The following is a 25435-nucleotide window of genomic DNA, read 5'->3' on the forward strand; positions in this document are numbered from 1 at the left end:
GCTCTAGTCTAACTGGACTAGTGTTAGAGACACAGCCCTACTGGTGTAAGCCCGGGCTGTGGGACAGGGGCTGCAAGGTGAGGTGTGCCTTGCAGAAAGGGAAACCCAAAAGCTTCTGCAACGTTTGAACCTGGTTACTCTTTAAACCCGTCGGCTTCTTCTGGCCTGCTGTACAGAGAGGAGCTTCGCGTGCTCTGAATGTGCAGTTCTCCAAGCTCAGCCCGTGCACCCTTCGCACACGGGCGCTCACTGGGCAGACGGGGCACATCTCTCTCCAGCTGGCAACCTGGCTGCGTAGTGCTGCTGCCCTCAGCACATTTTTTTAACCACATCTGAGTCAAGTCACATTCAAGGATTGCTACTTCTGGGTAAGCAATCAGGAGTTTAAATCACATCTGTGTAACTATTCACCGTTGTATGAGGGTTTAGGCTGCTCTCACCAGAGCTGAGAGTCATCTCCTGGAGCGTGTGCTCCCGCTAGGCAATGCTGTGTCTCCTCTGGACATGGCACCATCCATCCACGTGGTTTCTTCCTTCCTCACTGGAAAGTGTGGGTGTAGTGCTCGTGACACTGAAGGATGGGTGGCTTCACAGGTCAGCAGGTGCTCTGAAAGCTTTAGGTAGCTCTGCCACGTACTTCAAACCTGACTGGCAGCACCCCCGGTATTCTGGCCCTGCATTATTTGGCAGAGACTCAGCCTTTAACTTCCAGGCTTTGCTTTTTCAACCTCAGTCTTCACAGTTCTCTGTCCTTCAGAGCATCCCACCACTGAGCCTTGCTTAACACAGGTACGGCTCCCTGGGGTGCTGTTCAAACGTGCCAAGGGAAGAGGACATAATGAGCACCCACGGCAGGACATCTGTAATTTAAGCCAGGATCGGAACCCAGGCTTTGGCAGATGGCTAGGAGAATTTTGCCCAAGTGTGCTTGTTTTCCTCCTTTCTTTTTCCAAGTGTTTGTTTCCCAGTTTGCACTAAATTTTATTGAAAACATCAGGCTAATAGCAATGGGGAGAGTGGTTGAGTAGGCTTTGCCTCTTTTTCCCTTTTCTTTCTGGAATGCAGCCATCAAAATAAACATTAAATACAAAATGCTGGGGCTTGAGTTATTACTTGTGAGGGTGCTGGGAGGGAAATTTATAGCAACATTACTGTGTTTTGCTAGAAATCTCTTAATGCACCAAAGTGGAGAGGTGTGTGTGTTTTTTATTAAAATGTTACACTCTATAAATCTGAGCAGCAGGGAGGACACAGGTGGCCCTGGGGCTCAGCTGAGCGGACTGTCACTGCTGACACGGGGAAGGTCTGTCTGACTGTCCCCCCGCCCCGTCCCACCACCGGCACAGCCACGGGCTCTCTCTTCTTTCATTGGCGTTGCTGTTGTTGCTCTCTGTTGTGCTCCCTCTTTTCCATCCTGCTGGTCTTTGAGCCACCAAAGACAACTCACGCTGAGTCCTGCCTTGACACTGGGTCTCCTAGTGATGCCGCTCGGAGTTTTGCTCTCCCTGGGCTTTCTTGGTGCCCTTCTCTCCTGCCCTGGCTGCAGTTGTGTCCTGATGAGGAGGTCTCGTAGGAGGGTGATGCCTAAGGTGGATGATGCCTAAGAGCTGAGGGTGGCTGCAGATAGGCAAAGGCCATTCAGCGTGGCTGACTGAAATTTTGGGCCACGCAGTCTGGAGACTGGGCGCACATCACCAGGGTTTTGGGCTCTCTGGTCTGAATCATTGTGGCCTGGTTTCTGTCTGAGCTGCTCCAGCTTCTTCTGGCTCCAGGGGAAGGAGCAGCTCAGGACCTGGGGAAATCCCAGCCGCCCGTGTCCGATGTCTGTGGGTGGATGGGGCACTTACGGCTCACCCGGAAGGATGGCTGCTGCTGCTGAGCTGCTCACTGGGAAGAGGGACAGAGACCTGCAGGCCTCTCAAGCTCTTTTCCAGCTACCAGCAGTCAGTAAAGCTGGTGACTTTGTCTGAGTTGGGGCAATCGCGTGTCTGAGCCTCATTTTCCCTGCCTCAGAACAAGGGTGCTTCCCTGGGTGTGTGGCTTTACTGTAAGTGGCATCCTCAGGACAGGCACGTCCAGGCAACCCCCCTGCCTGCTCTGCTGCCTGCAAACTTGCTCGAGTGCTTTCTGTAAGAAAAAGAAATGCTGGACCATCCTGCGGAGGGACCTGGGAATCCTTGAATCTGGATACCCCTTAATTCAGCACGGCTCTGACACAGTCAGCACCGATGGGATTTTTTTTTTTTACAGGACACCCTAAAAATAATAATAATAACAAAAGAAAAGCAGCGTTCCTGGAAGGCTTAAAAAAAAAAAAAAAAAAAAAAAAAAAACAAGCAAGCAACCGAGTAACAGAAAAGAAGAGGTCACGGCTGTGGTCCAGGAGCCTCAAAGAGCAGCATTAAGCCCCTGCTAGGAACGACATCTGCTCGGAGGTGCCGCCGCAGCGGGGTGGCAGTGCCCGGCGGAGCCCGGCGGGGCGCTCCGGCGGCCGGGCAGCCCGCAGCTGCGGGGCCGGGGGGACCGAGGGGGATCGGGGGGACCGGGGGGGGGCCGGGGAGAGCCGGGGGGGGCCGGGGAGGGGGCGGCAGCCGAGCTGCGAAACGTCCCGGGAGAAGCCGTGCGAAGGAGCCGAGCGCGTTATTCGCAAGCCCTCCTTCTCCTGCGCGTCCTGGCGCCGCTCCGCTCTCTTCTCAGACGGTTTCGGACGGGACTTTGCGACGCCTCGCCTGACCTTTTTTTGATGGGGGATAAAAAAAAAATAATTAATAATTAAAAACCAACCAAACAAACAAAAAAAAACCGCTCAGACGGCACGGAAGATAAGTTTGTGCACAGTTGCTGCGTCTGGGGGGCTCTGCTCCTGTTTGCTTGCGGGGTGGTTTGCGGGAGATGCTCGGCGACTACAGCAAGGAAGGCGAATTTTTTTATTTTCTTTTATTTTATTTCAAACGACCCGGGAGGGAAATATCCGTTAGAGGGGCAAGCAAGGAGAGGAACAAACGAAACCCGACGGCCTGGCGGTGAGGGGGACCCCCCTGGGGTCTCCCCGCTGCCCCCCCCCCGCCTGCCCCAGCGCGTCCCCCCGCCTCGCCGCGGGCTGTCGCGGCTCTGCCCGGCTGGGAAGGTCGGGGGGAGCCGCTGACAGGTGCACCAAAAGCCGCAGGATGCCTTCGGCCCGGAGCCCCCCCCCTCCTCCCCGGCCCCTTTGTTCCGTGCGCGGGGCGAAGAGGACGCCCCCAGCCCGGCGCACCCCGCCGGTGCTCGGGACCGGGACAGGCGCGCCCCGGGGGGCTTCCCCCCGGCCCCCAGCGGCTCCCCGAGCCCGGGGAAGGGGCCCGGGGAGGCGACGGCCCCGAGCCCCCCCCTCCCCGGCTGCCCGGAGCCCCCTGCCCGCAGCCCGGCGGGGCGCAGAGCGGGGGGCTCCGGGGGCCGCCCCCGCTCGGCTTTCCTATTGGCTGCCGCCCGATGGCGTCATCGGGGGGGGCCCCCGGGAATCTGGTGCCAAACTCCCCGATTTTCGGTCCCGTGTTTTTCTGGGGACGACGGAGGCGACAGGAGGGGACGCGCGGCGGCCGCGGCGGCCCGCGGGTGGAGGAACGCCCCCCGCGGCTTGCAGCGAGCGCGACGCGTCCTGGAAAAGAAAAAAAAAATAAGTAGAAGTGGGAAAAAAAAAGTCCAATAAACAAATAACCAAGCTTTATGGCGCTGGGAGGCAGAGAGGGCCTTCGGAGAAGGGAGGAGATGAGGTCTGCCAGCACACGAGGGGCAGGGGCCAGCTTGGCCCGACTCAGAGCCTCCTCCTTTGCTCCCCCTGGGAAGGAGAGGAGTGGGTCAGCTCCGTTTCTCTCTGAGCTGTTTCGTGACACGAGGAACGTGCTTTAATAATGACCAGTATTGCATATATGTATATATATGCATGTGTGTGAGCACACACATAGCTCCGAGGAAAGAGGCGGAGGGCAGGAGAGCAAAGCCCCGGCCCCGGGGGTGCGGCAGGAGCCAGAAGGTACCAGCGGGGCTGTTGCTGGGCAAACTCCGCTCCCGAAATAAAGATGCAGCCGTGGTCCTGCCGGGGAGGAAAAAAATAAATAAATATCTTGGGGGAGATTAACACAAATACTTCTTTTCCCTTCTCCCGCCCCCCCCTCCAATCCCCCCCAGCAGTGCTGTTATAAATAGGTCGCCTTCAGACCTCGGCCCGGTACAAAAGGAGCCCACGAGTGACCGCGCAAACCAAGCCGGTGAGAAAACAAACCGGGGACAGCTTCCAGGAGCGAGGCTCTGCCCGAGAGCCGGGAGGGAGCGGTGTGAAAGATGCCCCACTCCCTGCGGCCCCCCTCCCCGCTGGGACGAGCCCACAGCGGGGTATCTTCTCTGCCCCCCACCCGCTCCTTCAGGAGGCTCCGGAGCCACCCGCCGCCGCCCGCCCCTCGCCCAGGAGCGATGCCCGGCGGAAAGCAAGCGGCTCCTCGGCTGCCAGCCCGACGGGCTGTCCGCTTCTCCCGGGGTGTCGCCGGGGGAGGACACCCTGAGGGCACGGGTGACCCCCCCAGCAGCGATTTGCTGCCCTAAGCCCGGGGCCGGCTCTCCCCTGGGCTCCCCAGCGCAGCAAGGGACCCTCGGGGTGACACCTTCCCAAACCGGCAGCGGTTGTACCTGGAAACGGTCTGGGTACAGATTTAGCACCTACAAACACGTACTTCTCGGCCACTTTCTGCAGAGTGCAGACCTTTCGGCCGCATTTGTTGTAGAGACGGGGAAGATTTGGGGTCACACGGAGGAAAAAATAAATAAATTGTGAGATCGGGTTTCGAGCGCTTCGTGTCCCTTTTTGCCCCCTCTCCGCCGACGCTCGCTCCCGCGGGCGGGGATGCTGCTCGGCCCCGGCTCCGGGAGCCCTCCCTGTCCTCCGGGGGGGCTCCCCGGGACCGGGACCCCCGCGGCCGGACCCCCCGGCAGCGCCCAGCCCCGTCCGACGGGGAGCGGGGAGCTGGGAGCGCAGGCTCCCCGTTTGCTTTCCTGTTCACTCCGGCTAACGGGGGCTGGGGGAGCCCCCCTCAAATCTGCCGAGAGGACTTCAGGGGAAACCCAAACCCGGCAAAGGAAAAACATCGGGGAAAGCGGTTCCCCGGTTATTGCCCCCCCCCTCCCCCCGCCATACGGCCAGGTATTTGCGAGCACCCTTTCCCTCGGTAACGATTCCCGACTTAACCTCTCGCTTCCAGTGCCCCAAATTGGCCATTAGAGAGAGGGGTTTATCGCGGTCCTTTCCGCGGGGCCGCGGATTAGCCCCGGTTGGGAACTAATCGACTTTTCGTTGCAGTTTTTAATGCAAGGAGGGGCCGCGGCAGACCCCGCAGCCCTCCTCCGGTTCGGCCAAGCCGGAGCGCCTCGGCGAGCCGCGGTGCCGCCGGAAAAAAAAAATAAGAAAAAAAAAAAAAAGAAAAAGGGAAAAAAAAAATCCTGCCCGGTCGGGGAATCTCTGCCTCGCGGTCTGGTTTCGTTGCCGTTATTTTCGCGTCGTTTTGCCGAGCGGAAAGCCGGGGAGGCCGAGCGCAACGCCGCAGCCTCGCCTCGTTTCGGTCGTGGGCACGGATTTTGGGGGGGGAGGAGAGGGGCTGCGGCCCCGGCCCTGGGGCAAATACTTGCCCGGGATGCGCCCCTGCGGCTCCGGGCACCGGGGTACCGGGGAGAGCCCCGGCCGCTCCCCCGGCTGCGAGCTGGTTGAGGGCTCCCCGGCGGCCGCCCAGGAGGGGATTTTAGGAAAAGGCTCGCCTGCCTTGAGTCGGTTTGCTTTTTATTAAGTCGTGGAGAGGGAGAGAGGGTGAGCGAGAGGGGGCTGCGGTGGGGGGAGCCGGGGGGTAGAGGGAGAAACCGAAAAAAAAAAAAAACCGAGGAAAGAATTAGGCAGGTAATAAAGAGAGTAAGGAAGGAAAATCCGCTGAAAGCTTTCTTGGACCAGAAACCTGAAGGAGCCCAGCGTGCCGCACTGCTCGGAGGGAGGCTTGCAAATGGTTTGAAACCTAGGAAATGGATCCACCGCCGGCCGGTTTAGCGGGGACCACGCTAGGAATCCTTCTGCACCGGGGGGGCGCGGGGGGAGCCCCAGCTCTTGCCGGGGAAGTGCGCTAAGGCAGATCCGCGCTGCGCCGAGCCGACGAAACCGCGGCGGCTCCTTCTGCGCCCCCGGCCGCTGCGAACCCCCGGGGAGGAAGGGGGGGGGCGGCCACGACCCCCCCCCCCAAGCTCCGCGCCCCCTCTCCGCCGCATCCCGCTCCCCCCGGCCGCATCCCGCTCCCCCCCGCGCCCCCAAAGCCATACAAATAGAGGAAAGCCCCCAGGCTCCCCCCCGCTCCGCGCCGGGGGGAGGAAGCCGGGGGGAGAAGGGAGGACACACGGCCCGGCCGGGGGGAGCCCAGCGCTCCCAGCCCGCAGCCGGCCCCGCCGCGGCCCGCGCTCCCCAAGAGGTTAAGGGCCTTCTTCCCTCGTCTTGCCTCTCTTCCTTTCTTTTCCTTTCTTTTTCTTTCTTTCTTTCTTTTTTTTTCCTTTTTTTTTGTTCCTTTTTTTTTTTTAATTTTTGTTGTTTGACCGAAGAACTGCGGTTGTAGTTTGCGTAATATCTTTATTACTGAGAACTTCAAGGTAAGCGAGCAATAGGAACCAGATGTGGGGATGGGAGGAAGGCAGGGTAGGAGTGAGTGGAAGGGGTAGCAGGAGTTAAACGGGGGAGGAGGGGAATCAGGTTGAATGGCGGGACGGGGGGGGGGCGACGGAAGGTGAGTATTGATTTATTTTTAAGCCCCTTTTGGGTCGCAATTGACCCTTCAAACCAAAAAGGGCTCCTCGCAGCCTCCGTCCCTCTGCAAGTTCACCTCTGCCGCTCCCAGGAGCCGGGGCCGATTTCGTGTGCTCGGCGCCCCTGCTAAAATCCCTCCCTGCCGCCCCCCCGGCCTTTGATCCCCCCGTTTACACCTGGGGAACTGAGGAGGGGGCAAGGAGCCGGGGGTCCCCGCAGCTGCGGGCCGAGGCCCGGGGGGCGGCCCGGGGGGGGCACGGGCACGGCCCCGCTCCCCGCGCGTCCCCGCGCTCATCCCCGCGCTGCGCGCACCTCGTGTGTCCGATTTTCTGGTGTTTAATCGTTTTTTATTTTTATTTTTTTATTTTTTAACGCAAAAGATATGACCTCCACTCTCGTCTGCTTCCACACACCCCCATAGACATACACGCACACCCCTTCCCGGGCCCCCTCCCCTCCACTGTCATCATCTACATATTAATTGGGGGAGAGGTCTCTCTCTCTCCTTTTTTTTTTTCTTTTTTTTTTTTCTATGTGTGGGGGGGAAAGCCCTGAGAAGCCTCTCCTTAGGCTGTAGATAGTTTGGAGGGAGAGACGGAGAGCAAGTGAGTGTGTGTGTGAGAGAGGGAGGGAAAGAAAAAGCCCCCTTTTACTGTGCGAGATCTTAAGGGGGCTTGGAGATCTGGTCAGCTTTCAAGAACATCTGAATCCTCTTAGAGCTCCCCGGCCCAGCTGTGGGTGTGTGTGTGTATGCGAGAGGGAGAGGGAAAAAGAGGTTCCTGGTGCCCCTCCAAGCGCATTAAGGACACTCGGGCCTTTTAATTTTAGGAATGAATGCTGATACTTGTGTTTCTTATTGTGATCCGGCTGCCATGGATTCCTACTACAACGCAGCCTCCCAGGGCACAGAAGGCTCCTCGCCTTTTAGGGCATTTCAAGCAAGTGACAAGTTCAGCCCTACTTTCCTGGCCAGCAAAGGACAAGGCTTTGGTGACAGCAGCGCTAAGTGCCGGAGCCGCTACAGCCAGCAGGAATGTCAGTCCCTGGATGGCAGTGTGCAGGCTCCCAGCTCCGCCGGGGCTCCGGCCTCCTTTAACAAATACCCTCCGCAGCAGCAGCAGCAGCAGCACCTCTACATGCAGCGAGGCCCCTGCAAGACCCCCCCGGAGAGCAACCTCAAGCTGCAGGAGAGCAGCGGCCACAACGGAGCTCTGCAGGTCCCCTGCTACGGTGAGTGGCGGGCGGGCGGCGGGGCAAGCACCGGGACCAGCCCGCAGAGAGGCTCTCGGTGCTGCAAAGGGCCCCGGCGGCGGCTGCCCGGCACCCCCAGCCCCCCAAATTCCCTCCTCCGGGGTCCCCCCCGGCTCCAGGGGCTGCGCCGCGCTCCGGAGCCCGCAGGTCCCGGGGGAAGCGGCGGATCCCCCCCCCTCCTCGTCCCGCTCCGCCGTGATTTTAGCGTCGTTTCCGAGCCGAGCCGATGCATCCCCAGCCCCGGGGAGCGCCGGCGGTCCGGGGGCACCCGCAGCGACAGGGGAGAGAGACGGAAAGGGAAAGGACGAGCGGGCCGCAGCTCCGCGCAAAACGCTCGCCCAGGGGACGCGGTGCCAGCGGGAGCCGTGCTGGGAAATGTCCCCCGGCTCTTCGCTTCCCTGCCTCTCACTTTCTCCCCTAATTGCCACTCCCCTAATTGATTTCTGCCGGGCCGCTGCAGATAACCCGCTCGCATCCTCTCGGCGGGTCATTAGCGGTAATTAAGACGCTCCCGTGTGCGCCGGCCGGGGCCGCTTCTCCTCTCCTTCCCCGGCGGGCGGTTAAAAAGCAGGGCGCGTGGGGAGGCTTCTGCTAAACCCGGGCAATTCGGGGAAAAAAAGAAAAAGAGAAAAGAAGAAAAAAAAAAAAGGAAAAAAAAAAGAACGAAAAGATAAAACAATTATATATATGTGTGTATTATTTATTTACTTTTTGGAAGGGAAAGCGGAAACAAAGTCTCTTCCTTTCCCCCACGATGCGGGGAAATCGGGGCTGCTCCGGCCCGAGCTCAGTGCGCTGCCGGGGCCGCCGTGACCCCGGGCAGGGCCAGGGCCAGGGACACGGGCCGGGAGCCGCCGGGAGAGGCCCGGCCATCTCAGCGCTCGCGTCCCGGTCTCTCGCCGTCTTTTAGGGTATCCCCCCGCTCCTCGTACTGCCCTCTTTACTTTCTCTTTCTCCCTCGCACCTTCCCTTTCCCCCCTTTTAGACTCAGAAGCAGGCAGGGGGACCTTCCCCCTCCCCATCCCCATCCACCCATCGCTCCCCCTGCGCGCAGCCGAGGCCCCCCGCACCCGCGGAGCCTTGGGGGGCTGCGAGGCGATGCGGGGGGAGGCCCCGGTGCCGTCCCCGCTCTGCTAACCGGCTCTCTTGTCTTCGTAGGTTGAAAAACCCGGCTTAGCCCGCGATGACACATTACAGCCCCGGGTAGAGCCACCCGAATTTATCCCCGGCCGTAACGCCGCCGGGGTCCCCCCCCGGGTTATTTTCAAGGGGGGCTCCGGGCTGGACCTCGAGCGGGAGCCCCGCGTCGGCAGCCGATGGCCCGGCCCGGAGCCCGAGCACGTTGCGAGCCCCGTGTGATGTGGCTAGGGCCGCTGGGGCTCTAATAAGAGCCACATGGATCCGCGAGGGTAATTAATAGCAATAATAATAATCAGGGCTAACGATTAAAGAGGGAGTCTCGCTAATAACAGCCACATTGGGCTTTCGCAGGGTGACTGCGGCGGGGACACCCGCAGGCGCCTCTCCGCCTCCTCGCAGCCGGGGCCGGGCGGCGGCTGAGCCGGGGGCAGCGGCAGCCCCGACCCCCGCAGCCCCGATCCCCGCAGCCCCGACCCCCGCAGCCCCGACCCCCGCCACCGGGACAAACGAGGGGCGGTTTCGCTCGGGAGGCCGGCGGCTGCCCCGGCTCCCTCCAGGACGCGGGGCGGTGGGATGCTGCGCCCGGTTTTACCCTGCGATTTAAATCCCACGCACCAAAAAATAAAATAATAATAATAAAAAAAAAAGAGAGACACACGAGGGCGAGCACGGCGAAGCCTCTCCCGCCGGGCTGTGCCCCTGCAGCCCGCTTCCTTGCTGCGCCCCTTTTTGCTGGGGGCGCCTTGCCCGTGCGGGTCTCCGCAGCCGGCCGGAGGGGTTTTTGGTTTTTAATTTTAACTCTTCAATAAACAAGTCGTTGCGAGTTATAAAAAGCCCATGCCTGCCATCTATTGCTCCCGGCTTCTATTCCTAGACCCCTTCCATCGCACCGTACGGGTAAATACAGGCAGGGGAGAGCTGCGCTCGTAAATACCCGGCGGAAACCAGCGGCACTCGCCGAGGCGCTCCCGGCCCGGCTGCGGCGGCCCCGGCTCGGGGGCTGGCTCCCCGCAGCCCCCCGGGGGGCTCCCGAGGGGTCCCGCTGCCAGCTCGGCTCCCCTCGTCCTGCCTCGAACCAGCGGGCCACGGCCCGTCCCGCAATTAAAGCCGAAATCTTAAATACCCCCCCTCGGAACAGGTTATATCTCTCGGCTTAGGAAAGGGGGAAAGCTTGGGGGTGATGGCGAATGCGCTGGGGATGTTTGCTCGAGGGAGACAGGAGAAAGGAAAGGGGCTTTTTCTTGCGGAGGAAATTCTCTAAGAGCCGTGTTATGCAAATAACGACCGTGTCTTTTACTCAGAGAGCAAACAAACAGCGCAGGCTGAAGCGCGCTATTAGCACAAGCGCGGAAAGCGACGGCCGTAGGAATCGGAGGTTCGCTGCTGGATTTTTTTTTTCTTTTTTTTTCTTTCTTTTTTTTTTTTTTTTTAATGACACTTTTAACGCATTTCTCTTCCTCCTCCTCCCCCTAATGTAATGTAAACTGCAGGCGCGGCAGGACGAGCCTGCTGGCGGCCCCCCCCGCCTCCCGGGGGACACCGCTGGCTGCCGGGGCTGGGGCTCGCAGGGCCCCCGCCGGTTTTCGGAGCCCTTTGGGGTTTTCGGAGCTCTTCCTGCGCCGGGGGTGGGGAGGGTGGAGGGCTCGGTCCCAGGCAGGGCCGATGCCGAGCCCCCGCCCCGGGCTCCGGCAGTGCTGCGACCCTCCCCACCGGGCATCCACCCGCCCCGGTGCGGGGGGGACGGGGCGGCTCGGAGGGATTTTGGGGTGGGGGGATCCCGCAGCTCCGCCGTGGGCTGCCGGCTCCCTGCCGGGCTCCTTCCCCGCCGACGAAGGGAGGCGGGAGGGGAGAGAGCGGGTGCCGTCGGCCCGGGGGGGCCGGGGAAGGGGTGGGGAGGTGCTGCCCCCATCCCCGCGGGGAGCAGCGGGCAGGTATAAAGGCGAGCCTCCGGGGAAGGGGGCACGGCAAGGCACGGCACGGCACGGCACGGGACCCGACCCGACCCCCCCGGGGGTTAAGGGGCGAGGGCTGGGGGCGAGCTGGAGGGGAGCGGGGCCGCCTCGGCAGCCCGTGCCCCGCACCGCTGACGCCGCGCCGGCAGTCGGCCGCTCCTTCCCTCAATAGGGCCACCAGATCTGCCATTCAAGGGCGCCGGCACCCTCCCAGGGAGGGGAGGGAGCTCTCGCCAGGAGTTTGGCTCGGGCTCTGTTCGCCCCGGCGCTCGGAGGTGCGGGATCTCCTCCGCGGAGAGCTGCGGGATTTCCTCGGGAGCAGGACGCCAAGGTAGGGCTCCCGCTCGCTGCCCTGCCTGCGCAGGAGGACTCGCTCGCGGCTCTTCCCAAAGATGTCTTGCCCTTCCCTTGGCTCGGACGGTAGAGCTGGCTGGAGACTTTTATAGGATTCCCGACCCGAGCTGTTTATAACACTCATGTGTCAAAGGACCGGGAGCCTCCCTCCCCCTGTGCTTGCGCCGCTCGCTCCTCGCCGACGATCTCTTTTCGCACTAGAGCTGTTTATTTGCCACTTGCCCGCTGCCGGCTGGGATTAACTCCGCCGGAGCCCTGCATCGCACGCTGCGGCTCCGGCAGGACGTTACCGGCAACGAGAAGGGTGCAGGGACAAGAGGGAAAAAAAAAATTCTTAAACTTTTACTAGTCCGAATTGTTTTGAAAGCAACGCGGCGCGAAGCAGACGGGGAAAATACCGATGGGGAGAGAGATTTGGAGATGCTTACTGAGTGCGCCTTTTCCTAAGGGTTTGATGTAGGAGTGCTATTAACAATATATGCTGATGCCAGATAGCGCAAATGAGCTGTGTGTTATCTGGAGCTGCAGGCTGTTTATTTTGTGCTCCCTTTGAGTGTACATCCAGTGTGGTTGCATGACTAACCGGCGGGAGTGATTCACTGGCTGCTTTATGGGTGACTGCTCAAAACAAGTTGTGAATCAAAAGAGATTTCTTTGGCTGTGGTTTCCAACCTCCCATGTTAAATGCACTCAGGGTTTAAGGGGAGCTAATGTGCAGACTTCAATCCCTCAGATCTTGAAGATTTATTCCCTTTCCAAGCCCTGCATCCAAAGTCATGATGAGTTTCCCTTGTAAGAGGGAGGTGGTGTCTGGGAGGCTCGGAGCCAAGGTCTGCCGCTGAAGGACATCTCCAGCCACGTCCCCGTCCCTTCGGTGGCACCAGTTCCTGCTCTTTAGCCGCTTTTCGCCCTGGAGCCTCTTCAGGGCGTTGGGGCAGCTGTAGCAATTCTCGGGTACGAGGCGCGATGCGCCCCGTGGCAGCAAGAGGCTTTTCGTCCCATTTCGCAGCTGGAAAAACTGAGACTCGGAGCCTCCAGCGGCTTGTGCAAGGGCAAGCTGTCGCCACGCAGCGGCACCAGTGCGATCGTCCCCGGGCCTGCGGCAGCAGGAGGCCCCCAGCAGCCGCTGGTGGGGTCGGTGGGAAAGGTCCCCGAGCAGAGGGCCCCAGCTCGGGTTTGGAGGGGGCTGAGGCACCGATTCCATACGGCCAGGCCCTCGTTCGGGGCAAGAAGCTGTAGAAATCGGTGCGTCCTCGTATGCTCACATCTCGGTACAGAACATAGGCTTAACGTGCCAGCCCACATTAATGGGCTCACCTTTCAAAAGCAGCTCCATCACCTTGGGCAACCCGTGCCGGTCAAAACAAGAGATGGGTTGGTCTCGTCGTTGCTTTTCAGAAAAGGCTGAGAAATCGCTGCCCCGAAAGTCATGTGTTTCTAAGGTATTCCTCCTACACATTTGGGAAAAAAAAAATCCTGTCTTAACCATTAACCAGTTTGGAAAGCAGAGGTCCTATATATTCCTATAGATACATTTTCAGAAAGAAAAAAGAAACAGTACTGGATTAGGAGAAGCCCGAGCAGTAACCCAGCTAATACAGGACCCCTGTGATGTGAGAATCATTTACTAAGAGATGGATGGGAACGTTTCACATGAATAAAGCGTTAGAGTAATTTCCAACAGTTACATGTCTCTCAGCTGCCCCAACTTGTAAATGAAAGTTCTTAAGTAAAGGAGGAAGGCTACTTACGTACATTAAATAAATGACCTCCACTTTATTTTCTGCGTAAGTTTGGATGAATCAATGTTATTATACACGCTGCTGATTCTGCTCGGCTGTGTTTTTATTCATGCTCACACACAATCCTCATATTTTGACTGTCACATAAGCAGCCACAAGTTTGAATCAGCACAATACTTCTAGGGACATTTTTCTATCGAAGAGAGAAGTCTCAGTGGGGAGTAGAGGAGGATGGAGGGAGAAAGGACCAGAGACGGAAGAGAGGAGGCAGGGGGAGCAGGACCTGAAAAAACTCGGGAGTGATGAGCAGTGGCAGGCTTAGCACTGTTATGGAAGGTGGTCTGTAACCGATTTTAGGGATGATACAAATCCGCCAGCATTGCATTCTTCATCTCTCCACCGGGAATAGCCGTGATTCAACATGTCGTAGCTGCAGTCCTCAGGTCCTGGCAGGATTTAGCCATGACAAGCTGATATGTCACGAGCTATGCTCTACCCTTATCCGCACTGATCAAAGACCATTGCATCACCTCACTCAGCAGTTAAATGTCTACAGAATCTGATAGTTATTTATGTGTTTGTTTGTTTGTTTGTTTTGAGAAGGTGTGATTTGAGGCTTTACCCTGTTGCGGTTCATCTGCTTGCTGGAAACAGCTGGTTGAATCAGTACTATTTCTAAGCATATTCTTTATTATTCATTAGCTGTGAGGCAAGTGAGTTCTCTAGCAGGTGATGCAGCCTGAAAGGTAACCTGTTTCAGTCACTGATAAGCGTACTGTATGCTGAGGTAGCATGAAATCTTAGTGCTTGTTTAAAGATAGCAACTGCCTTTTTCAGTAGAAGTCTGAAAAGCAAGGAAGTGGCTGAGGGAGGGAGAGACAGACGAAGCGATAGGAGCCACCACCTGAGGCACGAGCCACTGGCAGGGCTGCACCGGCCCTGAGATAAGAAGGCACAAGCATTTAATGAGAAGCTCAGTGCAAATCTTCCACACGGGTTTGGTGGTGAGATATATGTGTGCATGTGGGGCAGAGGAATCGTAACCAAAACCACTGCAGAAACAAATAGGGGAAGTCAATAGCAAGTCAAGGCCAGTCAGAGGAGCTATTCAATGGGAAATGAGGAACCTGAGGAAGAGACAGAACAAACAATTTGGGCAGGCATCTGCCCGGGGAAAATAAAAGAAACTTGTAATATCAAGTCTAGAAATGTCTTGCTGTCGATTGCTATTGTGTTCAGGGAGATAGATAGGGCTTTGTGTGCAAACACCACTGCGTTAAAGAAGTACCTCACCAGTTCCTCCCTGCAGTGGAAAATGCCTCCTTGGGACCTCAGATAAATGTCTGCTTTGGTCAGGAGCATTCATGCTGGTGTCAAGGGTAGGGTTCAGTTTCCAAAGAGGGAAGCAGGGAACTGCATATTCTTTTGGTGCAAGAAGGATCAGATAACAACGGTGCTTACAGACAGCTAAGCTCCTCAGAAGCACTAGAAAGTGAAAGGAATTCACCCAAGAATGAAAACCAAACAAAGCAAAGTTGTACGCTTCAGTAAGTGAAGGGCAATACTGGGACTTTCCCCAGAAGTAGTCAGAAACAGCCTGGAAATGGCTCTCTGCAAGGATGGTGTCCAGAGGGATCTGAGGGGTCTGTGAGGTGCTGGGAACCTCAGGACAGAAGATGTTGTCACAAATCAGGAGAAACAGGAAGGTGTTGTTCAGCCTGAAACTTAATAGGATGCCTGAGCCACAACAAGAATAGAAAACCATCTCAAAAAGCAAACCAAAGGATCACCGGGGTACCAGCCTGCTGGGTGTGGAGTTGGTCCAAGGCTGTCGGGGCAGTCATGTAGGACTTGGTCACACATAGGACTGTCTGTTTGCAGCACGTGTGCTCTGTAACACAGGCAAGCATCATTTTTTTCCAGCCCCAGCAATGATGCTTGAGAAAGGACCCCCAGGGAGGCCAACACACGTCCATTCCCACAGGGAAGAGGAGCCAGGTGGAGCGCAGCTCTGCGGCTCTTGTCCACGAGGAGAGGCTGAGGCGAAACCCTGGGGCAGGGGGATGTGCCGTGGCCCAGGCTGTGGTGCTGGTGTCTGGGTCAGGAGGCCACGAGACCTTCCGGAGCACCGCGTGGTTCTGCTCCAGCCTCCCCTGGGATGGTGCATGCCCAGACCTCAGCCTGGGGCAGTCAGGAGCACAGCTGTGGCAAGGACCCATACCTGAGAGCTGAGAAGCACTCTGTTATAGACATAACCTGGCTTATCAAGATTTGGTCTGAACCTTCGTAAGCAGATTGGAGCCAGATATCAGTCTGAGCTAGACAGGACACAGCCAAATGCTAGGAGGCAAGAGGAAGAAGAGACCCACCTAAATTGGCAGAGGACCTGCAGACATTTTGTGTTCCTCACGTCTCCAGATGCCAGCGAGGACTTCCAAGATAAATAGCCGATGGACCAATTGCTAGACGTTTAGGCAGATTGCGGAGTAAGAGGAGGCCAGAAACACTCCATGAAGCTGTGGGATTTATGGCGGAGCTTAAATACTGCGTTTCAGCCCTTCAGCGGGAGTCAGAAAGCTGCTACTGGAAGAGAGGGAAGCTGGTTGCTTTATGTCTTACAGAGTCCTGTGCTAGAGAGAAGAGTATTTTCACCCAGCTCATACCACTTCAAGCTGTTAGAAAAAGGAGCTTTTGCAGGGTAGAGAGCAATGGGGGATTGGCTACAACATCAAACGCGAGTACCGCGGCTGGGCTAAGAGTGGCTCTGGTGGGGAGGGGAGATATCCACAGACAAGTTTGCCATAAATATACGGCTAGTCAGGACAGAGCCTCGTACAGACCTGCTGAAAGGCCCAAACTCAGCTCAGGAAGCCAGGCTGTTTGGAGCTGCACATGGTGAGCAGGGTGATGCTGGTTTTAAGTTAGGGCTGCAGCAAGGCTTTGTGGTGCCCTGGGCGAGATATTAAGTTGGTGTTCAGAGCAATCCCCTCCTCTCTGTAGCCTTTAGATAACTTGCTTTTGGGAAGGGTACTTGTGTGGCTGATTCTGGGGAAAATACTCGTTTCCTTGACCTTGCTGGCAAAAAGTGGTGCTCTTGGTTGAACAACCCACTCGCCTCCATTTGGCAGCGGTCGCTTCAGAGGGAGGGATCCAATGTGCGGTAGCAAGAGAGAGGTCACTGCATGTCCGTGCAATGTACAGGCATCGCAGGTGCTCGTCAAGGTTTTGCAGTCATTAATTGAAAGTAGACGTAGACAAGAGGGGAACCCAAACCAGAGCAGGGTGAGAGGGAAGGCAGCCACTGGGGAAAACGGCCTCATGGAGGAGAAATGCCAGAAGGAGACTGAGCCTCTGGGATCAGGAGCGATCTCAGCAATGCTTTGTGTGCAGATTGCTGAGGCTGGTGCCTGGTCAGTGAGCACCAGGGCCTTTCAACCTTTACAGATGTGGCTCATGTGAAAGAAGAAGGTTTGGGCAATGTTTGCAGTGCTTCCCTCCGTGGGCAGGCCCCTGAGCTGTCTCTTTGAGCTTGCAGCCAGCTCTTGGACCTCGTTTCTTGTCCTGGTTAGAAGAAAGGCTGTGCTGTGTAATATGGGAAATTATGCTAATCAAAGGATGCTTGTGCCTTGCCATTAATAGATAATATCTGGGATGTGCTGTACTAGGTTCATTTTGGTTTCCACCGTGGATATTTGGAGGTGAAAATGGCTTTCATGTTAGGACAAGTCCATAGCAAACTATCGCATGGGTCTCCCACCGCCTGTGTACACTCAAGAGGCGAACAGAGCAGGAGTTGTGTGGCCGTCCCTCCGTTACAGCTGAGAACATCCCTGCACGTGGTGAACCTTCCTGGGGAAGTCCCCAGTGTGAGGAAAGAGAGCAGCCAGCTGGTCTCCCAGCCTTCACAGCCCTCGTGGCACCAACCCTGCTGCCAGGGGCTTGCAAGGTGCTTGTTGTGAGAGGGGAAAGCTGCTGGAGGAGGGTGGCTGGGTGGCCTCAGAGCTGAGGCAGTTTCTGCTGCACACAGCTGGGAACAGGCACGGTGCTGACACGAAACCAAAGGGAACTTGACCACAGGCTGACTTGATGCTGCAAAACTTGCTAGTGATGTATATATGGTATATATGTGATCCTGTAGCCATTCAGTCCCTAAATACTTTCACCCAGCTGTTTAGTGAGGAGGTAAGCTCGTGGTCCTGGCATTGCACGCAAACGTGCAGCATCCTTATTTTCTCCTTTCTTTCATAGTCTGCAGAAATGAAAATGCTTCTGCCTCAGCCAGTAGATGCATATGTACAAGAGCAGGGTTCAAGTAGCTAAAAGCATCCCTCAGAAAGTTTCCTGGTCTCAAAACAGGGCATGATGGAAAGACGACTCATTTGGCAAATGTCTGCTTTGGAGTGCAGATTCCCTTCAGAGTAGCAGGGGAAAAGCTCTCTGGTCATGGTGGCAAAGCGTGGAATTTAAAGACAAAATATTGTATAGGAGATGGGGAAATAAAGCAATGGGTGATGAGTGTTCATGGGAGTTCTTTATACCAGAAATACTAAAAAATATGAGGTTCTGAGGTTTTTCTATGATGTCAAAACCACTGGGCATCTTGAGGTTGCGTTCTTTCTTAGTCAGGGCAAGAGAGAACTGGTTTTGAGGAAAATGCAGAAGGAGAATGGAAAATTACTACAGGAAATGTGATGCATTTCTTGCATGGGCTACATTTCAAAAGTGGGTCCCTAAAGATGGGGAGAAACCCTACTGAGCACTGTCTCCTGGGGACCTTACTGCCATTCATTGCTGTTGATGATGTTGGGCCTTTGCCTTAGATGGACTGTGCCAGACAATATTTGTTGGTAGCTATGGATTTCTTTAAAAAATGACCTGAATCTTGCCCAAAAAGGAACCAAGAGGCTATGATAGCAACTGAGCTTCTAAGGCATGAATTTTTCACCATATTTGGGGGCTTAGACACAAGGAACATGCAGCATGGCAAAGGCTTTGAGGCCAAAGTATTTCGGCAGGTTTCTCAGATGGTAATAAATGCAATAGGAGCTGCCCAGCATTCTCCAGCTGGCAGAGCAGGGAAAGCTTGGCTGGTGCTGGGAGGAGGTGCTGAGCCATCTGCAAGTGTCTCGTGCTGGTGTAGATGTCCGTTTTTATACCATCTGGTCTCCTGGTGCTGCTCCGAAAGCTTTAGGTACCTCCTGGCCCCACGTCAGCACCTGAGAGACCTCAGTGCATCTCGCGTCTTGGGAGTGGGTCACTGAACCACCCCCAGATACTTCACAGGAGAATGACAAAAGGACCGGGGCTAACCCAGCCCTTGGTCTATTGATTTTAGCAACTTTCAGAAACGTACGAGGGGAAAGCACAGTCTGACTCCAGCTCTCCTCTTCAGGCATAAGGCAGGAGCCATAGCACATTCCCGAGAGCAGTTCCTGAACTCAGGCCATTTGTTACGCACCAGTCTGGTCTATCGGGACTCTGTAAGTCTCCACACGGAAATGGGTCAGGCTTTTCTCGAGAAAAACAACTGCGAGTGCAGCCTGGGGCAAAATGCGTGTTCTCTGAGGTAGGGTCACATGTGGAAACCTGGCTGATCCCACATCCTGTGGAGATGGAAGGACGAGGAGCCCAAGGCAGATAAGGCACAGTGCGTCGCAGTGACCACGCACACACACCAATGCGTGAGAGGCAAGCGGGCTCCTGGCCCAGGATGAGGGACCGGAGGGGCCTCGACAGCAAGAACTCAACCGTGAATGTTGTCTGACAGAAATCATTTCCCTGCTTGGGGAATACAGGGAACGGCCGAGTTCAACTCACAGATTTCGCTAAGACCAAAAGCTTTACTGAGATCTCCCTCTCAGGGGCTCCAGAGGAAAGGAAGCTGCAGCTAAAGGCCCACAACAGCATCTCACGGCATCTGAAAATGACCCTATGAAAATGGCTCATCGGGAAAATGTGGCACAAGTACATAAATAGTTAAACTGATTGCTCTGATGCTCTTCATCTCCGTGCATCTGTGCCAGGCCACCCCTTCCCTGGGCATCAGCCCTGCTCCACAGCCGCTGTTCTGCTGGCACAGCTGTCTCCTGGGAGCAAGAGCCGTTAAATAAGTAGAAAAGACGCTGGCTCCCCAATGTCTCCAGCTGGTGATCATCTGTAGAGCTTCCTGCCATAGTACCCGAACATCCTAGCCCCTTTACTGATGAGGGATGATGGAGCACCAAGGTTTTCTTTTCAGTTTAGCTCAGATCATGTTCTTGACAAATTACACTCACGCACATCGTCTCTCTCAGCTGGTAGTTATTTTACATGGGAGTTATTACAGGGGAGGGTTATTTATTTCGGTGTGTCCCGCAGTCTGAGCGAATAGTACTTCACAGCACTTGTACGATCCCTGTTTATAAGACGCAGCTTCATCTGTTGTAGGAAGTGCCCATGGGGTTTGACGTAAGCTGATTCAGAAAGCTGCATCTCCACTTTGGAAAAGAGAGGACGTGAGCTGGCACTGCCCACATGTCTCCAGACCCAGAAAAGCCCCTGGGTACTGGCAGGCCCAGCGAAGGGGCTCGCTGAACCCTTCTTTGGGACAGAGGGTTTCTACCATTTCCACTAAAGCCTTGGCTCTAAAGCCCTAGCTTGTTGCAATCTGCAGCCTTGTAAGTGTAGTCACTGCAGGAATTTTGTAGTTTGGAGAACCACTATTTGTGTCTGACCGTGTATCTTCTCCTGCGAGGCTTATGAACAAAATCAGGAGCTGCAGCAATCACACATTCCTGCACAAGCATGCTTGCCGCTTATGAATGCTGCAAAATTACGGTGAAAATGTCCGGTCAGATACCCGAGAAGACATTGCGTGGGAAGCTGGGTTTGAGATGAGAGGGAAGGAGAAAGCAACCTGCTGCAGCCCCAGCAGCTCTCCTTGCAGACGTCAGCTCCTCGCCCAGCCGGAGAGCCGAGGACGCTCTGGGAAGCAGAGGCCAGTTGGTCCTGTTCCCCATGGCCAATGCCACGAGTCCTCAGATGCTGCAAACTGAGACAATCCCAGTCCACCCAGTAGGTAGGGCTGCGCTCGGGATGGTGCTTGTGAGTGATCTTTGGTCAACTCTTTGCACGTGCATGTTGATGTGTTCAAGGGTCAGAAAGCCAAAAGGTGATCTGCCCTGCTGAGCTGAAGGTAGGTACGTGGTGGACACATGGAGTCCTTCCTGTCCCTGACTGTGTGAGCATCGCTGGCAGAAATAGGTTTCTGGGGCAAGTTCTCCTTTTCACGAGTTCCTAAAAACAATTTCTGTAAATATTTGCTAATGTTTACTTGACATTTGCAGTCACTCATGTCAGTATGATCCTACCCTGGAATGTTAACTGGAAACAAACACAAAAGTGGGCACGAGCACCGCTGATGTGAGTACAGTTTTTAATTTAGGCTGATTTTCATGGTCATCGTCTTTCACGTAATCACCCGCTTCTGCTGAGAATTAGCGGTGCTCCAGGAGTTTCACTGTTTTTGAGATTCATGACTTTTTGTTCTCCATTCAGAAGTGTGTTACCAGAGTCACTCTTGTTTGTGTCTACTGTCTGACACTTCCTACCAAAATCCTGCCTCCAGTTGTTTCTAACTTAATCAAAACTTCACAATTTGGGCTAAAAAACTCCCATAGCTGTTGTTTGCCTGTGGCTGTTTTTATAATAGCAGTAGAGTAGTTGTTGTTTTGTTGTTGTTGTTGTTTTTAAGTTCATCTGAACCAATTAAGCTGTTTCCAAGAACGTAGCTAAAACTAAGCACATTTTTGTTTTCTCTCTGCCAGAAAAATCCTACAATGTCTTTTTTCAAAAGTTCTGGTGCGCAGCGCTGTGTAGTGAGTGTCAAACTCGTAGTGGAGCTGGGTTTTGGGTAGGAAATGTGCTTCCTGCCTTTCCTCTGAAAAACAGTCCAAGAACAAGCTTGAAGGAGCCGTGGCTTTCACTCGCTCGGTAGTGGCAGCTTTGATTTTCACACCTAAATACACTGCAAATTCGGCCTTTCTGTGGTTCTGTGGCACTGCTGGGCAGGGTGTGGGTGCCGTGCAGTAGATAAGAATTGCCACCGCATGCTGCACAATGAGGAGAAAACACAGAGCTGTTCACTGGGTGGAGCAGAGCTTCTGCTCTGATTTGCTTGCTTTTACCAGCCCCAGACAAAAGCTGTCCCCTGCCCAACCATTCTCTTGGCTCATGCAAACGTATTTCTTTCTTTTTTTTTCTTTTTCCTGGTGACAATTAAAGACATGAAGTAGTCCCCAAGTGAAATGAAATCCCCACTCTCAGGGCCTGGGGCACGCAGTGCTCCGAATGCCTTGACATGAGCAGTTTACCCTTTGAGCAATTGGCGGCTCCCCTTTCACAAGTGAGAGCACACTTTTGTTGAGGCTTTCCTTGTTCAGCATTACCTAATGGATTTTTTTCCTTAATAACTGTCATTTGCCCTGCGTCTTGCTATTCTCAACTGAAAATGAAAAATGTCAGTTGCCGGCTGCAAATACTATTTCATTATTCATTTACCAAAGGAATCTCAGGCACATTCATCCCATTTCCTCTGAGTGCCTCATTATCAATAAACCTTTGCCTTGCTGCTTCTGTAAATCATTTTCATCCCTTTCGTTTGCGAGCCAAGTGCTTGGGCTTTTGCACAAGAGTCTCCTGGGAGCCATTGGCCAAGTCATGCAGTGTTGTTTCTACTCCTTGATCAGCTGGCAAAGCTTCATTACAAAGAGATTATAGAGCTGCACACACATATGTGTATATATATATGTGGATGAGAAAGCATTGCACTTGAACTGTGAAGCAAGCAGAGGAGAAACAGGGGAGAGTTTCAACCATCCTTCCCCTTCTCTCCTCTACCCCAAAACCCAAAACTGCACTGTTGGAGCACCGCCGATGTGCCTCGGCCATGGCAGAAGCTCTCGGTGGTGAATGCCAATGTGGCACAGAGAGCCCGGCGCCAGGCTGGGGCAGGGGAGGAGCGGCTGGAGGGATCCTGCAGAGGCCAAGAGTTTATTAAACTTCACTTCAACCGGAGCTGAAATATGTTCCTCTAGCGCCGGGCAGCAGAGGTTAATGGAGTCCTTTTCGTAGATGTTTTATGACACTCTTTTGGGATGCATATAAAAAGACTGGGACTTTCTGAGTAATTTAACTAAATATTTGTTTAGACTGTGTAAGGAGCAATAGGAGTTTCCAGGCAGGTCAGACATCGATGGGTTTTCCTTTATTTCCTTTTTTAGCGGGGCCACCCCCAGCCTGCAGGGGGTGCCTGCAGCACTGTCCCCATCCCCTGAGCCCCCAGACAGGAGGTGTTTGGCAACAGGTGAGGAGCACTCTGGAGGCGACCAGCCTGCTGCTGCCAGCTTTGCTGTTATTTTGTCTTCATCCTCGGTCAGCAAGTTCCCATTCTGGTTACGCTGCTTTTCACTTCAGGTTGTGATTTTGCTGCCCGGTTCCTCTCTGCCAGCAGAGCAGATGCCCGCCCGTCTCCCAGCCCCGCTGACTCTGAACCGGTGGGTTTGGTAGCCACAATCCTAATTTCTTCCTGGAGTGCTTACAAAAGCCTAGTGCTCGTAGCAACTTTAGCAATTCCCAGACCTGGCTGGCCCCGAGTTTTGCGATGTGCAGTCAGAATGGAAATAAGTCATGGCCGTGCTTCCAAGAACAGGCACACTTGGTAAAGGCTGAATGTTTTTCTTCCCTCGTCTGCATCTTTCTTTACTAATCAGCTCTATAAAGCTGAAGAACAGCAGAACTGTTTTGCTAAAGAACCTGGCCCACATTTTGGCCCAAGGTTTAAGCTCAACCCTTTCTGCGGTTTGGTGAGGTTCAGCCAGCACTGGGTGTTTTCTGTTTTGATTTCAGCTTTCCCATCACTCCTGCTTCCCAATTTCCAAGCGAAAGCAGCAACACCCGAGTCCCCCTGTGACACACATTGCTCAGGGGGAGCCAGGGCTGTTCTGTCCCAGCATCTTGCCCAGGCTCAGGGGCCTCAGCTCATCCCCCTCGGGGTGCTCGGGGGCACAAAAGGGGAGCACGAGGAAGAGCAGCCTCTCCAGAGGGTGCCTGAAAACCCCTGGAGTCCATCCTGAACCGGGGCTCCCTGGTGCAGAGGCAGCTCAGCTCTTGCTCAGCTCGTGACAGAGAGGAGCTCATCTCCTCCCTCCTGCCCCTGTGCTCTGCCGCGTGGTGTCGGTCACAGCAGCACCAAACAGGCGACTGGAGGCCACCTCTGGGAGGCAGCTGAGCTTCAGCAGTGCATGGCTGCCACCGCTGCGGGGTCACTTTCACGAAGCAGGGAGACAGAAGGACACAGAGGCACAGACTGACGGAGTGGCCGATGGCGTGAGCGCTGTCCCAGCAGGCACAGGCACATCCGATGGGGCGAATCACCTTAAACCGTGCCATAGCCAGACCCAAGAGGCAGGCTCTGCTCCCTCGGGAGGCTGTGCCTCCCCAGCCTCCCTCAGCAGCCGTCCCCATCCCTCCCCGAACCAGGCGGCTCCCTGGTGCCTGCCACCACACAGATCAGCTGGCGGTGCCTCGCTTACCCTGCCGGTAACGGGGAAGGCAACACGTAGGGGAACAACCTTGTCTTGTCTGCCTTAAGCACTGTCCTCATGTAACTCTGCCCGAGTTACTTCCAAGCAGGGGAGGAGCAACCTTGCTGCATCCAGGTTTTCTGAAGGAAGCACAACCCTGGATGCTCCTACAACTGAAATAAGGCAGGAAGAGGGATGGGGCATTCCCAATAAATAGCTACTGGCAGGTGTGTGTGTGAGGCTGTGACTGAGATGATACAGGATTGCGTTGGAAGGAGGAGACCACTTGTTCAAAAGGTATCAAATTCAGAGCCAAAAACAAGCTGAAAGTCCTTCCCATCCACCTACTGATTCTTGCCTGCCTCATCCACCTTCCTGGGCAGGCAGGCACTGGTGATACGTCGCTTCAGAGTGGCTAGGTGGCTTTTGTACACACGCACAGTTTTTGGGTGGAGATGCAAGTAGGATGTAGAACAAATGCACAGTTATTTCCCAGACGTTCGTGATGTGCCCACAGTGAGCAATAAAAGTTTTAAAAATTTAAAAATATGCTTTAAAATGCAATAGCTGACCCACTTTGGCTGTGAGACCTTCAGGCAGGACTTTGCACATGGCCTGGCACAATGAAAACCATCTCCATCCTAAGCACGGAGTTACCTCTGTGGGACCTACTGGGGTCTGGCTTCCACTGAGCCACACAGGGATGACTGTCACCTCCCTCCGCTGCCGCTTGAAAAGCCATCCTGTGGCTGGTCCTGGCATGGCAGAGCACATCCCCAGGGCACTGCATTACCACTGCAGCTGCTGAGGACCTTCAGGTGTCAGAGAGGAGAGCACCAGGTCACTACGAAATTCACGGGTCCATCAGGGAGAGGCAAGACCTCCAGCTCTACAATACATAAGCAATAATCTCCGCTCACCTTCAGCGGTGAGGAGCCGTGGCACACAACCCAGCAGCTTCTTTTGCTCGCGGCGGAGGTGACAGCTGTGCGTTTTCCTGCTCTTGTTCTTTTCCCCTGCTGTATTCTGGTAGCCAGGAGGTGAGTTGCAGTTACGGCAGAAACATTTTTTGTGCCTTCAGAATTTGCTGGTCAGCTCTTTCCTGGTGTTCAGATGAGCGTGCCACATGAAGAAGGATTTGAGGCATAAACTGTGCCTTTTTGCTCTCGCCACAACTTCTATTCAGAGCCTGCAGAATTGATTTGTTTATATAAAAGCCAGTTTTGTTAGCGTCCTTTAAATAGCATGAAAGGGGAGCGAGCAGTGCACGGTGCATTTATAGTTGATGCTGAGCTCTCCCCAAGTCGCCACAGGGTGTGTGAATTGAGCTAATCAGGGAATAAAGCAACGCACGCCCTCAAAAACAGATGTTTGTAGGGGGAAATTTAAAAAAAAAAAAAAAAAAAAAAGCGAAAGGAACAGCAACTTCCACAAACAAATAACACACACACACACACATGCAAACGTTCCCAAGGACTGGCGTGATGTAAACTCCTCAGCAGTGCGAGGACTGATGTTTACCGAGCTGTCTGTCCCCAAGTCCTCGTAGCGATTTACACAGCAGCAGGCAGCCAGCCAGCCAAGGGGACCCAAGCACAGCCAGGGCTGAGGCAGTTTTTTCTCCCAAGGAAGCAT

The 25435-nt window shown here is 55.2% G+C and overlaps 2 protein-coding genes across 5 annotated transcripts in view; one reads left to right on the forward strand and one right to left on the reverse strand.

The window, feature by feature from the left end:
- Positions 1–418: 418 nt before the first annotated feature.
- Positions 419–5245, reverse strand: LOC308196564 (uncharacterized protein; the record flags this gene model as incomplete). Its single annotated transcript, XM_080595700.1, has 4 exons — positions 419–3634; positions 4014–4069; positions 4704–4717; positions 5165–5245. 4 exons carry the CDS (start codon positions 5243–5245, stop codon positions 2943–2945), a joined length of 843 nt encoding a protein of 280 aa, XP_080451826.1. The 3' UTR covers positions 419–2942.
- Positions 5246–5862: 617 nt separating this feature from the next.
- The window catches only part of ALX4 (ALX homeobox 4), a 39207-nt gene continuing 19634 nt past the window's right edge, over positions 5863–25435 (forward strand). Inside the window, exons 1-2 of one of the 4 annotated variants that reach the window (XM_080594609.1) lie at positions 5863–6645; positions 7628–8029. In XM_080594609.1, coding sequence (XP_080450735.1) covers positions 7630–8029 — 400 coding nt within the window. In that variant the 5' untranslated portion in view covers positions 5863–6645; positions 7628–7629. Of the gene's footprint in view, positions 11474–25435 lie in introns of all 4 variants that reach the window. The other 3 variants (XM_080594612.1, XM_080594610.1, XM_080594611.1) reach the window with 3 other exon arrangements.

Source organism: Anser brachyrhynchus (assembly GCF_964034855.1).
Source record: "Anser brachyrhynchus genome assembly, chromosome: 5".
NCBI classification, from domain to species: Eukaryota; Metazoa; Chordata; class Aves; order Anseriformes; family Anatidae; genus Anser; species Anser brachyrhynchus.